The sequence below is a fragment of the Haliaeetus leucocephalus genome, unplaced genomic scaffold (genome assembly GCF_000737465.1).
Source record: "Haliaeetus leucocephalus isolate CR32 unplaced genomic scaffold, Haliaeetus_leucocephalus-4.0 Scaffold484, whole genome shotgun sequence".
Taxonomy (NCBI): domain Eukaryota; kingdom Metazoa; phylum Chordata; class Aves; order Accipitriformes; family Accipitridae; genus Haliaeetus; species Haliaeetus leucocephalus.
The window spans coordinates 288025-300776 of NW_010972920.1; the positions used below are offsets into that span (position 1 = coordinate 288025).

The 12752-nt window shown below is 53.4% G+C and overlaps 1 protein-coding gene across 1 annotated transcript; it reads right to left on the reverse strand.

Moving 5' to 3' along the window:
* Nucleotides 1-5559: 5559 nt before the first annotated feature.
* On the reverse strand, nt 5560-10157 carry FGF5 (fibroblast growth factor 5). The gene is made up of 2 exons (XM_010575468.1): nt 10053-10157; nt 5560-5907 (listed from the first exon to the last, which is right to left on the reverse strand). The coding sequence occupies exons 1-2, from the start codon at nt 10080-10082 to the stop codon at nt 5560-5562; spliced, it is 378 nt and encodes a 125-aa protein (XP_010573770.1). The 5' UTR covers nt 10083-10157.
* Nucleotides 10158-12752: the final 2595 nt, after the last annotated feature.

Genomic DNA, 12752 nt, shown 5'->3' on the forward strand with positions numbered 1-12752 from the left:
GTTCCCGTGCGGGTTGTTTATTTTTGACTGTCCCGCAGGAGAAGTGGAAACGGAGCCATAACGGGGCTCTGTGGGAAGGCAGGGGACGGCACGGTGCATCTGCAGCCGATGCGCCCGCATCCGTGGGCTGAAGGCCCCGAGCTGTGACATGCTGCGGTGCGGAAGCGTAGGACCCAAGCAAATATTTCTGGGCATTTGGAAAACGATGTACCTCTGCAGAGGTTAGAAACAAGGTGTGATGGGGAGGGAGGGAACGTGGGGGCTTCTTTTTCATTTCAGAATTTTAACAAATGCAACCAGGAACGCGGAGCTGGGGCACAGCTGGCAGCTCAGCGCACCCCACCGTGCTCCCTGTGGCCCCTTCCTCAACTCCACGTGGATTTGTGCCACCTTCCAAGGGGGCAGTTGTTCGGAAAAGAATTTGGGAATCCCCTTCATTTGTTTCATTTCCAGCTGTTTCTCCTCAGCACCACAGTGGTAAGTCAGGGATGGGAGAAGAGAAAAAAAAAAAAAAAAAGGAAAAAAAAAATGACACACCATGCCAACCCCCAACTTATCGACGTATGCGGGGTTTAAGGCAATGTTTTCCCCATCGAGTGAGAAGTTCAGTCTGGAGTTACTCTCTAGGAGGTGAACACGCCAACAGTGCAGCCCATAGCAGCCACCAGCCTGGCCTGCCCGGGGCAGCTCCTGGCGAAGTGAGCTGACTGGGGTAAAACACCAGCTTTGCAAAGCAAAAAGGAAGTCGCCTGCTCCCAGGGGACTTCACGTTTATTCCAACACTTGCTAACGTCGTGCTTCAAGCTGAGCTTCCAGAGGCTCCACATCTCTCCCCATGCAGTACTTCGCCTAATCAACATCTGAGACTTTTTATATCTGCAAAGCCTGCAGGAAAAGATGACTCAGAAAGCAAATGGGAGAGAAAAAAAAGGGCAAATTTTAGGTATCGGTCCACATTGTGCAATCATGCCATTTTTAGCCTAGCTGACAAAGAGCTCACATGCACCATGCTGGTGTCCTAGGATGGTTCATTTCATACATCTGTGTTATCTTCATATGGCCTGGTTCCCTGGATGCCACCCACCGCCAGGCTCGTACCAGCCCTGCTCTCAGCCTGCTCCCTGATTAAAATTGCCTGAGAGGCTGCTGGTCCCTCACCCAAGGCCACTGATCCTGCTGACACACAGCCCTCCTCCCTGCTCGCTTCCAGCAGCCAGAACCTTCCCACGGTCCCCAAATGCAGAACCCCTTCCCCAGCATGGCCCACTGCCCTCAGCACCCAAAAGAGAGAAGTAGGAAAGCCCCCCTGCCCTGGATTTTCCCAGAAAGTTTTTCCTCTGTGCACAACAATATTTAAAGGCAATATGAAGGGCTTTTATGTAAAGTACAAAAACCTGTTTAAGAGTCCAGCAATTAGTGCTGTTGCTGTTGAAGCCAAGACGATTAAGTCCACTCAGATGAAACAGGAGCGGCTGACAGCATAGTTGATGTCAGTCGGAACTGCAAAGCTGCAGCCCTTCTTTTCCTGGACCATCACAGCAATTCTCCCTCCCTCAAGTCACAATACAGAGCATACTGTTGCTCCAGTTGATTCCGCAGGTGCAATACTCCCAACAGCATGGAAGACTAAGTCCCGCCAACAAGCAGGAAAGACGAAAAGAAGCATTTCGGTCTTGTGTGCTTTCTCCCAGAAAAATCCCCGCCTGCTGAATGGCAGGGAGGCTCCCTCTTGCCTTGGGAGCAGGGCTGCAGCAGGCTCTGGTCTTCTGCTGCAGGTTTTGGGCTGCTCATCCTGCTCAGGGAGCAGTTGGCTAGTGCAACATGGCCTTCGCTCTGCTTGCAAAGGCAGTAGCCAGAAAGGTTTAAATACAATCAACAACTGTAAATAAAAGTAAGCCAAGACCAAAACTACTTTTGAAATCTAAGAAACAAAACACACTGGAAAAGTTACCTTTATTCCATTGTGATGGTTTAACCCCAGCCAGCAACTAAGCACCACGCAGCCACTCACTCACTCCCCCCCATCCAGTGGGATGGGGGAGAAAATCAGGAAAAGAAGTAAAACTCCTGGGTTGAGATAAGAACGGTTTAATAGAACAGAAAAGAAGAAACTAATAATGATAATGATAACACTAATAAAATGACAACAGTAGCAATAAAAGGATTGACATGTACAAATGATGCGCAGGGCAATTGCTCACCACCCGCCGACCGACACCCAGCCAGTCCCCGAGCGGCGAATCCCCGCCCCCCCTTTCCGGTTCCTAAACTAGATGGGACGTCACATGGTATGGAATACACTGTTGGCCAGTTTGGGTCAGGTGCCCTGGCTGGGCATGAGAAGCTGAAAAATCCTTGACTGTAGTTTAAACACTACTGAGCAACAACTGAAAACATCAGTGTTATCAACATTCTTCACATACTGAACTCAAAACATAGCACTGTACCAGCTACTAGGAAGACAGTTAACTCTATCCCAGCTGAAACCAGGACATCCATAAAAGTCTCTCAAGTTGTCCACAGAATTTACCAGAGGTGTTTCCCCATTTTTTTAAATGCCTTCAGTCACCTCCCCATAAGTAAACCTACTTAATTTTCATGCAGAAGAGTAGCCAGAAAGGAACAGGAAGGGTTTGTGAGTCCAGGCCACTTAGATTAACTTTCATTAGGCTCTCTGCTGAGGTTGCTGGCGGGATGCTGTCTGACGTGGCACAGTCCTCTTCACTGCAATAGCGTGATTACATTTTAATAAGTACTGTAATATTAAAGCACCAGCCTCCCCCCACAGCTTGCCGTGCCTGATAGCACCCTTTAGCTGCATACTGCAGGGCTGCTCCTGGCTGCCAGAAACCCCAAGTAAAACGTTTGCGTTTCAGCAGCAGCCCTCGACATGCAGAGCGGCAGCCCCCACGTCCCTTGGGAAACGGGGCACGAGGGAGGAAAGCACCTGCACTCCCTCAGCCTGCCCCAGTCCTCACCCAGCCCGGGTAGGAGAGCGCAGGTTTCACCAGCCCCCAGAGTGGGGGGGAGATGCCCGAGCTGCTTCCTCAGCCAAATTTCACCCGACAGCTCTGAAGTGCAATAAATGCTCCTTTTCTCCTCGGTGGGAACAGCGAGGGGTGTCCGGAGAAACAGAGTTCAATCAGACCCACAAGCACAAGGCAATGGCGGTGCTCATCCCCTGCAGGCACAGGGGCTGCAGGAGGGCTAGCTCGGGGGGGGGGGGGGGGGGCAGGGACCGGACCACCAGCAGCACCCCTCCTTCCTCAGGTGAGTCCCAAGGGTGACGTGCTTGAACCACGGCCCCGCACTCTCCGGTCCCTCCCAGCAACCGCAACAGAGCAAGCAGTGCTTCCCGGTAGTTGCTATGGCAAACGCTGGATCCTGCCATCACAGCTCAGTTCGGGATCAGTTTTTGCCCAGAAACACACAGATCAACGCAATTTTTTGTCATACAGGCTAGTTATCGACAAGAATTTTCCTTAAAGACTAAAAAAATACCTTTTCCCCTCTGAGGGAAAGCAGTGGCAGCAAGGGACCGACCCATTTGCTCCTCTCTTACCTGCTCGGGGAGCTCCAGGCACCCACCCCGGGGCTACGGCAGAGGTGGCACCCTCCTACACAGCTCCTGCAAATGTTTTCACTCAATTAGTTCATTTAGGTGGCCCCATGCTTCACTGAGCATTAATCGCACCTAATTGTGCCTGGCTGCTGAATGGCACATAAGCAGCGTCACTTGGATTTTGTAAATTTGTGGTCAGGCTGTCTCGCTGGAAATGGCCGGGGTTTGGCTTGCAGTCCCCTGCTGTGACCCCGGCCCAAACAGCCGCCAAAGAGAAGCCATCTGAAGGTTTGTCTTGGCATGCAGTATGCAGAGCATGGCATACAAAGGAAGCACACGCACCTATTTTGCTCCGCTCCGCCCTGCCACCAATACCACACCGGCCAAACCCTCTGACAAAACCATGCGTAGCGACTAATTTAGCAACACTGATTTTTCTCCTTCAGGGGAAGAAAAGAAAAAAAAAAACCACACGGATAGCAGACAAGCAAGAGATTACACATCCAGTTTATAAAATGAAGCACGATTATATTTTATTCCGGCATCCCTATCCATCCCCGCACATGGAGCTCGCACCCTTGTGCAAAAGCATTTGCTGCCACGTGGAGCGGATGCATCCAGCCTGGAGCTGCCCAGAAGGCTGATGGGCAAAGAACCACGATTTCAATGGAAATAGCCATTTGTACCATGATCAGATGTGGAGAAGAGGCTCAGCAGTACCGCCTGCCCTCCTTATTGCTGCTCGACACCAGCGGGGCTCAGGTCAGGAGAGGTTTTGCTAACGCGAGCCCGCCTGGGCTCCTATTAAGGCTTAACTGGTGAAGTTCAATGCTAACATTTTCTGTACATACGCAACACAGCTAAACACCAATTAAAAACTCCTACGCACAGTTACTCCATAGATAACACCACAAAAGAGAAAGAAATCGACAGTCGCAGCCATAGGGCAACCTGGGTGGGAAAAAACACTTCCAAAGGTACAACTAGCTGTAACAGCATTTATTGCCACATCGCCACACTCGCTATAAAATAAAACACTTTCCCCCCACTCTATAAGCATATTGTGAATGATAAAATAAATCAGCAGCGGAAACTGTCGGAAGAAACCAGGGCAGTCAGAGGCCAAGTGCATCCCCGTCCCCAGGGAGCAGAGGCTTGGAGGGGTCTCGGCCTGCCTCCCTCCCCGTGCGAGCAGGAATGCCACGGGGCCGGGGCAGAGGTATTTTAAAGACAGACATCGAAGCCATACTTTGATGGACGGGAGGAGACTCACTCCTCCAGCTGTCCAGGGAAGAACAGGAGAGACCACCGGGAGCGGGGCTGCAAACAGTTGCCCTCCCCAAGCCTGCAACCCTTAAAAAAATATATATATATATCTATGTATTATTGCCAACAAAGAGTTTTAAGACCCCCTTGCACCACAGGCAAGATGAATGAATTTGTTGGACTTGATCTTGTTGTTTTGTTGTGGAAGGGAGGAGCTGGTTTTTAAGAGAAGGGGAAGGGGCAGACCTGGATACACGGTGTCTGAGGTAAGATCAGAGGAAAAAAGTGCAGCAAAAAGGAGATGCAAAAAAAAAACCCGAAAAGGAAAAAAAAGCACTTAATAGGTTGGCTTTGAACATATCTCTTGCATGAAAATGATTGTCAAAAGAGTCACTAGTGAAAATAAGTTAAGAAAACATCTTCGCCGTAGAGGTACCTTTCTGCTTCTTTCAACCACAGAAAATTAACCCGAGGTCCATCAAGTGTTTTCCGTTCACCACAGGAATACTCTTTGGAAAGCTCAAGTTGCGTCGTCCCAGCACAGACCTCCAAGGATGCTGTCCGGTTTGCAGGGCGAAGAGAAGACCCCGAGCCCAACACAGCTATGTGGAGCGTCGCCACATCCGTCAGGGGAGGCGGGGAGGCGGGGACACAGGTCTCCCACGAGGTCACCCCCAAAAAGCCGCGGAGGCGCCCACTCTCTCCCACACCAGCATCCCCGCCACGGCACACTACCCGAAGCGAAACTTCAGCCGGTACTTGATGGGGCCGAGGTTTTTCCGAGGCGGGGATGGGGCGACCTTCGGTTTTGGCGGCGGTGGCGGCGGCTTCTTTTCGGGGAGGGTGACGGTGAAGGCGAGCTCAGGGGGCTGGGGCTGCCGAAAGCGGGGGAGGAAATGTGTGGAGACGTGCTGGGGCCGGGCACGGGGGCTGCAGCCCCGCTTGGCTTTGCCCCGCTTGTTGAGTGCCACGTACCACTGCCGGCCTGAGCGCGGGCTGCGGTGGACAGCCGAGGCATAGGTGTTGTAGCTGTTCTCCTGGAATCGCTCCCGAAACTGGCAATCCGCCGTGAACCGGGCCTGCGGGGACAGAGCCGGGGGCACCATTAGCAAAGGGCTGGTTTTACCCGTCCCCTGCCCTGTGACGCTTGCTCGGTTTTTAAGTCTCCCCAAACCAGGTCCAAAGGGGCGAGCAGCAACGTGGGGCACCTGGGAAACCCACTCCGAGGCCTCCAGGCACCCAGCAATTTGGAAAACCCCCAACACAGATACTTTCAGTAGCTGCTTGCCACCCAATTTTGGAGTTCCTTGGAAAAAACAGGCTTGGCCTGCCCCAGCAGCACCCTTCCCTCCCGCCCCAGCTCTCCTCCTGCCCTTCCCACTGACAGGAGGGAGGACACGGCTCCATACCCACCGTGCTGCAGCCCCACCAAGGACCCTGGGTTTGAGCCCCCCGCTCCATCTCCGTTCCCACCCTCACACCCCGCGCTCAGGCACTGAATCATCACTTAATAATCTGGAAAGGCAATTTGCATGCAGATTTTCATTGCTTCACTGAACATGGCTTTGATTGTATTGGTTGGTTTTTTGGTTTTTTTTTTCCTTCTTCTTCGTCTTAAATGAACTCAGGGCATTTTGTCCCTTGATAACCTGAAGAAATTACTTGCAGCCCAAGAGCATCACTTCTTACAAACAGGGGAGCCGCGCTGCCTCCCAGATGGCCGGGGCAAAAGGCTTCCCATTGCCTGAGAGGACAGGCTGAACGCTGCCCATAACAGTTCCTTGTTGCTGTCAAGGGGGAGGAGGGGAAAAAAAAAAAAAAAAAAAAAAGCATGCAGAAATACAAAAATAGAACGGTAATGCCCCAGCTATGTACCCATGGCCATGGGACACCTGGCTGCAGCCTCCAGCAGCCCCTCCGAAATCCTTTGCCACGCGGGTATGGTACCTGGTGCCCTGACAGCTTCTCCAGCCGTGCCTGGGGCACTGCAGCCTGATTGCAAAACACCACTTCAAAACTGTTGACGTGAAAGGGATGCTGAGCTCTCGAGCTTCGAAACCCCCAGCAACAGAGAACAAGACAAAACCCCCAAGCAGTGCTTTTTAACCACAGAGAAGGCCCAACTGGCTCAGATCATTTTTAAACTCCTAATTTAACCAGTGAAGTTGCATCTTACAAGTGACAGAGTCCCCAGCCTGCCACGCATTTTTTTTCCTCATAGCACTTTGAATTAAGTCTCCTTTTGCTCTTCACTTGAAAGAAACGTCACCTTGATTACTCATTTTTGCTTTCCCTGTCTTTTATACATCCTCGATGCTCAGCACAAAACGCTCTGAAACAGGCCCTGCGTTTCCCAGTGGGATCTGGGCAAATGGCAAGAGCAGGCTTTCTTGGTGTAGGAGATGCCAAGTTGGCTGCCCTGTCCCAGGCATCGAGGCTGACTGTGGCCGAGGATCCGATACTGAAATCGGATCCAGCGGGCTTTGCAAGCGCTGCTGTGAATAGGAGAAAATGCTCGTGCCCCTGCTCATACGTATTCCTGTGCAGACGGGTAAGCTCGCCACTGCCTTGCTTGTGCGTAAGCCAAATCTGCATTTCCAGCCTGGCCCAATGTTTTGGGGGCAATGCCACCCCGCAAAGGGAGGTGGCAGTAAGAGGCATGCCCAGCTTCCCGTCTGGAACATCACAGGAAAAGTTCCTGCTTAAAGTAGTTTTGGGGGAACTGCTCCCAAAGAGTCAGAGTAGCATGCATTCCAAAGTGGGATTTGGGGAAGGGGGGGGTGGGGGTCCCCAGCTCTGGACGGGGAGGGATGTTGTGGGCTGCACCCGCAGCCAGCGCATGCGGAGGGAAGCCCTCACCCCCAGAGGACAAACCACCGTCAGAAGCCCATCAGCTGCTGCTTCGCCATCACTCTGACAGGCTTCCCCACGTCCCAACCTCTCAGCTCAGCAACCGCACCGTTTCAGCCAGGGAAAAGGCATTTTTCCCAGCACAGGGCAGGCAGCGCAGCCACAGCGCGCTGGCTGGCCGTCAGATTTGCTCTGCAGCAGCTCCCAAGACAATCATGAAGAGCAATTGTGAAGTCAATTAAATTCCAAAATGCAATTCGACACAGATTTGCCCCAGTGAGGACCATGGCATTCAGTCGACTCAGAACAACTCCTGAATTACCTAGGCCCCCTGAGAGCAAGGCTCTTCTCTCAAGTTCGTGCCGGTCCCTGCCGAGACTGACACCAAACCCCCTCCTGCCCATTTCACGCTAAAAATGTACAAACTGGGGACCGAGGATTTATCAACGAGGAAAAAGCCATCTGTGCATGCAACTGATAATTGCTGGGATTGCTGTCATTTTCTGAAGATGGTGCCTCTAAAAATGAACCGCTTGGTAATTTAATTAAGTTGCCATCAAAAAAAAAAAGAAAGAAAAAAAAAAGGAGGGCTGCTGCAAAGCACTGAGCTGGGATAAAGCTGGGCCCTGAGAGCCAGTTTCGAAGGAGCCCGAATCCCTGTAGGAATGACTTTTATCTGCGGTTCAGCACAAAGTCACCGGCGTGACTCCCATATCAAAGCGCTGCCCTGAGTGACGGGCGCAGGACGCGCTTTGTACTGCTCAAAACTCATTAGGCCATGGAATAACTTTATCCTGCCAAGGCAGGAAAGAACAACAGATGCCGGGTTTGCATTATCAGCATTATTTAGCCCAGCAATCTTTAGACATTTGGGTCAAGTTTCTACAAATTTGCGGCTTTCATCCGAGCAGGGCATCGTGTGTCCTCACCCCCCGCTCTGACCCGCCTAATTGAGGTCCCTCTCCGGCTCTGCCCTTTGTGTGCCAACAATTAACCATACACCGACGAGGTTTGATTTAATTTCTGCCTGCACCAGGGCATAAATCAAGGCTTCAGCTCAGATAAGGGGCCCATTGTATGCTGTGAGGGAGGGGAAGCTCTGGAAGGTCTGGGGATCATGCGCCGCCTGCTTCTCTCTCCTCTGCATCCTTTACCTTCCCACTACTCTCCTCCTGCTCTGCCTGCTTCCTGCCCCATCTACTTCCCTCGTGTTTTCCTCCATGCAGCCATTCCCCGTTTCCCCTAGACACCATTCCTGCTCCTACTTTGTTTCCTAAAATAAGCAACCATGTGCTCACCCTTTAAGCATCATTAGGTTTCAGGAGCAACACTCCAGTAAGACTCAAGGGAGAGAGGCAAGTTCATAAATCTCACTTGAAGGCAATCTGCGGGCTCGGGCAGCTTACGCACATCAGTAACATCCGCTTTGCGAGCGTGAGGTTTGGCTCATAACCGCAGGGCGGGCAACTGGCTTCTCCCTCTTCCAGGCTATCAGCCCTGAACAGGCTCCCTAGGAATAAACTTGGGCGACAGGTTGTCCAAGATATTGCCTTAAACTAAATAAAGATATTGCCAACTTCTTTGGAAGTTGCACTTACACACGCCTTCAAAAGATGACGACTTTCATGTAAGCATGGTAGTTACTTTCATTTGTTTAAAAGATCTCTAGAACTAACAGGAAAAACTTAGAAAGCAGCATCTTGAAGTTGAAAAAAACAGTGAAATCAACTTACAGGATTTATTCAATGCAAAAATCCTGGAAAAAGCACACTTAGACCTGCAGGAGACCCCAACCTTCAGGAAAACAGCCTGCAGAAACAAGAGTTACTGGGATTTTCCCGCTCTAGCTGCAACGCTCCCACACGGGCTGGACCTCACCTGCCCAAAGCCCTGTGTGCAGCCACACACTCTCACTGGGGACGTCTCTCCCCCATGGGCGAACCCAGCCAAAATGCCAGGGCTGCAGCCCCTTCCCCGCAAGCATATGGGCTCCCGGCGCCACGCATGCCGCTCTCTGGGAGACATTTGGCTAAAACCGTCTGCATGATCTGCTGCAGAAGTTGCTAAAAATAAACCGGCAATGCTCAAAGAACAAGTCCTTTTGATGCAAACACCCAACTGCAAAAAAAAAAAAAAAAAGGCACTTTTCTTGGTTAAATGCAGTAAGTAGGGATACGGGCTTCGGGGTTTTAGGCTCCACCTGTCCCCTATCTGTCTGCAGGGTGCCGATGCCGCCCAGCACGGAGCCCTCCCAGCAGCCGAAAGGCCTCGGCACGCCGGGGCCCTGCCTGGGAGCATCGCTGCCACGTGCACGTGAAGATGTCACAAGGCCTTTAATAAACAATACATACTGATAAGCGGGGGGTTTACTTACACTTGCATGGAGTTTTCCTTTTTTTGACATCGCTAAAAATTTGTTGCTGAAAACTCCTCGTATTCCTACAATCCCCTGAGACACAGCAAATATTTCCAAAATACCTAGGATGACAGAAATCCCAAAATAAATCACAGTTCTTTTCACATTGGTGTGACAAAGAAAAAAAAAAATCAGTCTCATAGGTTTGCATTTCCTTTCCACACAACCCTGCTCCTCAGCTGCCTGGCTCCACGCTCTGTCCCTCTGCCCCGCAGATGGACCTGCATCGACTCCAGGATGGCTACAGGGTGGTGATTGCTTTGGGTTTTTTTCTTTTTAAAAGCTGCGTTTCAGAGGGCAATTTCTGACTCAGCTGCGACAGAGTGAGTTCACCCCTGGGGAAATCCCTCTTAAGGGTGGTAAAAGCTCCCTGTGCCTACAGCTAGCTTGCTGAGATCAGCTTGCCCATCCTCCTCCCATATATGCCAGACTCTGGAAATAAAGGTGTCACACACGCCATTTGGGGATAGAAGTACCAATAATGGTTTCTTACATTCTTAGGCCCCTCCTTGCAGCAAGGCTCAGGGAGTGGGGTGCTACACAGCCCAGCCGTGAGAAAACAAGACATTTTCCCCTCAAACAGTTACTTTCTGAGCAGGATTGGGCTCTGGTCCCCGGCGGGGTGTGCGTGACCTATAACTCGTCTTACAGAAGAGCTTCAACCTCCGAGCATCCTTCAGCAACAGCACTGACACGTTTTGCTTCCCCGCACAGCGCAGCATCTCCCTGGGCAGAGGAAGGGTGGCAGCCGGGGTCGGGTGTCCCGTCGTGTCCCCCCCTCCGACACCCCCACCAACCGAGGGAGCCAGGCTAAGCACCAAGTCCCCAACGTGCCCTTCACACCCTGGGAAAAAAGCATTGCTACCCCCGGCTACAGCCCTGGGGTAGTCCTGGGGGGGGTGTCGGTGACCCCGGCCCCCAAGGAAGGACCCCACGAGGCCAGCCCCAGCAAAGGGCCGCGTGGATTAACGTGCCAAGAGCAAGCATGAAGCCTCTGTTAAATCCCCGAGGCCAAGGGATCGGATCACCACTTCCCATGTTTATTTTAAGGAGGAAGCGCAGCTCCCGGAGGCACCCAAGTCCCGGCACCAAGAGCCTGGGGGGCACTTTGGGGGGGGGCTGGTGGGCCGCCCCTCCTCACCCCACATGCCCCAGTGTTAGCGACTGCCAGAGACATGGGGCCGTGCACCCCCACTGCAACAAGGTATGTGCCCTCTCCAGCACCCTCCCTGTCCTCAAAGGCACCCCAAAACCTACCGGCCTTTGGGGGTGGTGGCCGCGCTGGCAGGGAGACGTACTCCCAGTTGATGGGGTCCCCTGGGTCAAGCCCAGTTTCCCAGGGGTCAAAGCTGGGGTTTCTCTGCCAAAAGCGGGACTTCTTCCCCACAGGGGACGGCCCCTCTGGGCAACACCTTGGCACGTCCCACCCCTGCCCCCATCAGCACAGCCCCCAGCCAGGCCTGGCTCCGCTCCGAAGTGCGGAGCTGGTGCCACTGTTACCTTTCCGGGAAGAAAATCTCAGATTAAAGAAGAAGGAACTTCACATAATCCAAGTCCCTGTGAGACAGCTGTGGCATCGAAGGCTGCGCACATCTCACAAGGGACAGCCCCTCTGCCATGCCACTGCGGGACAGGGTCCGGGGCGGGGGGGGCACGGCGCAGACAGACCCTCCAAACTTGAGTCTCCCAAAACAGCCCTGGTGTGGATGCCCCGATTTCCCATCCGTCCCCTTTGCAGCCCCTAAGCTCCTCCTGGCCATGCACCTGCAGTGCTCCTCGAAGCCCCAGGCAGGGTTTCTGGCCTCCCAGCATCCCTGCCCACAGGCTGCCCTCCTTCGCGGGGCCACAGCACAGACCAGGGCCCGAATTTTTCCGTCCAGGCCAGATGTGGCCGTTGCTCGGTGAGCACGCCCGACAGCTGAAGCCACGCGTGCTGCTAGGGTCACCTCAGGCCCCAGCCCTCAGGCTCTTTAAGTGATTTTTCATCCCCGCCTGCCGTTTCATTCCCTCTAACAGGATATCACGGCAACTCCGACCCGAAGGATAAGCCATGAGTTAGCACAGCTTTCTCTCAGGGGAACGTCAGCCTCAGTCCTATTTTTAAACTGCATATATCCTATCGCTGTGCTGGAAGAATGAAAATGCAGAAGGAAAGATGGAAAAGTTACACAGGGAAAGGACGGGAAAAGGGCATGAGGGAGAGCCCGATGCAGCATCCTCCCCCCAGGCACCCCGGCGAGGTGCTGTGGCGGGAGCACAAACCTCGCACCTTCACATCGATCCCCGTGGATTCCTTTCCTCAAGGTGGGCGAAGCCCGCGGGGTGGCACTGCCCAAAGAGAGCAGGGCAGACCTTGCTCTGCTCCCCGGAGCGGCATCCCACCCGACTCCGCGTCCCACCCGAGCCCGCAGGGCGCAGCACCCCCAGCACCCTCCCCGGCCCCAGCCTCCCGGGGCAGGCAGGACCCCAAATTCACCTTTCCCGAGGCCGCCCGGGCTGCAGCTCGCCCCAGGGGAAGGCAGCAGGCAAGCCAGGGGGTCCCTCACCCCAGAAGAAACACCCCCAGGGATGGGGATGCCGGGGCCGCACCGGGGCGGGGGGGAATGCCCCGCTGCCCCCCACGCTGGGGCACGGCCAGGCGCCCCCCGGCCCCCCCCT

What these genes read in the sequence shown, in the direction of transcription:
- FGF5 (XM_010575468.1), bottom strand. Translation starts at nt 10,082, where the DNA reads ATGTCAAAAAAAGGAAAACTCCATGCAAGT. An exon ending in AAGGAAAACTCCATGCAAGT is followed by an intron (nt 5,908 to 10,052) that starts GTAAGTAAACCC and finishes CTGTCCCCGCAG; the next exon opens with GCCCGGTTCACGGCGGATTG.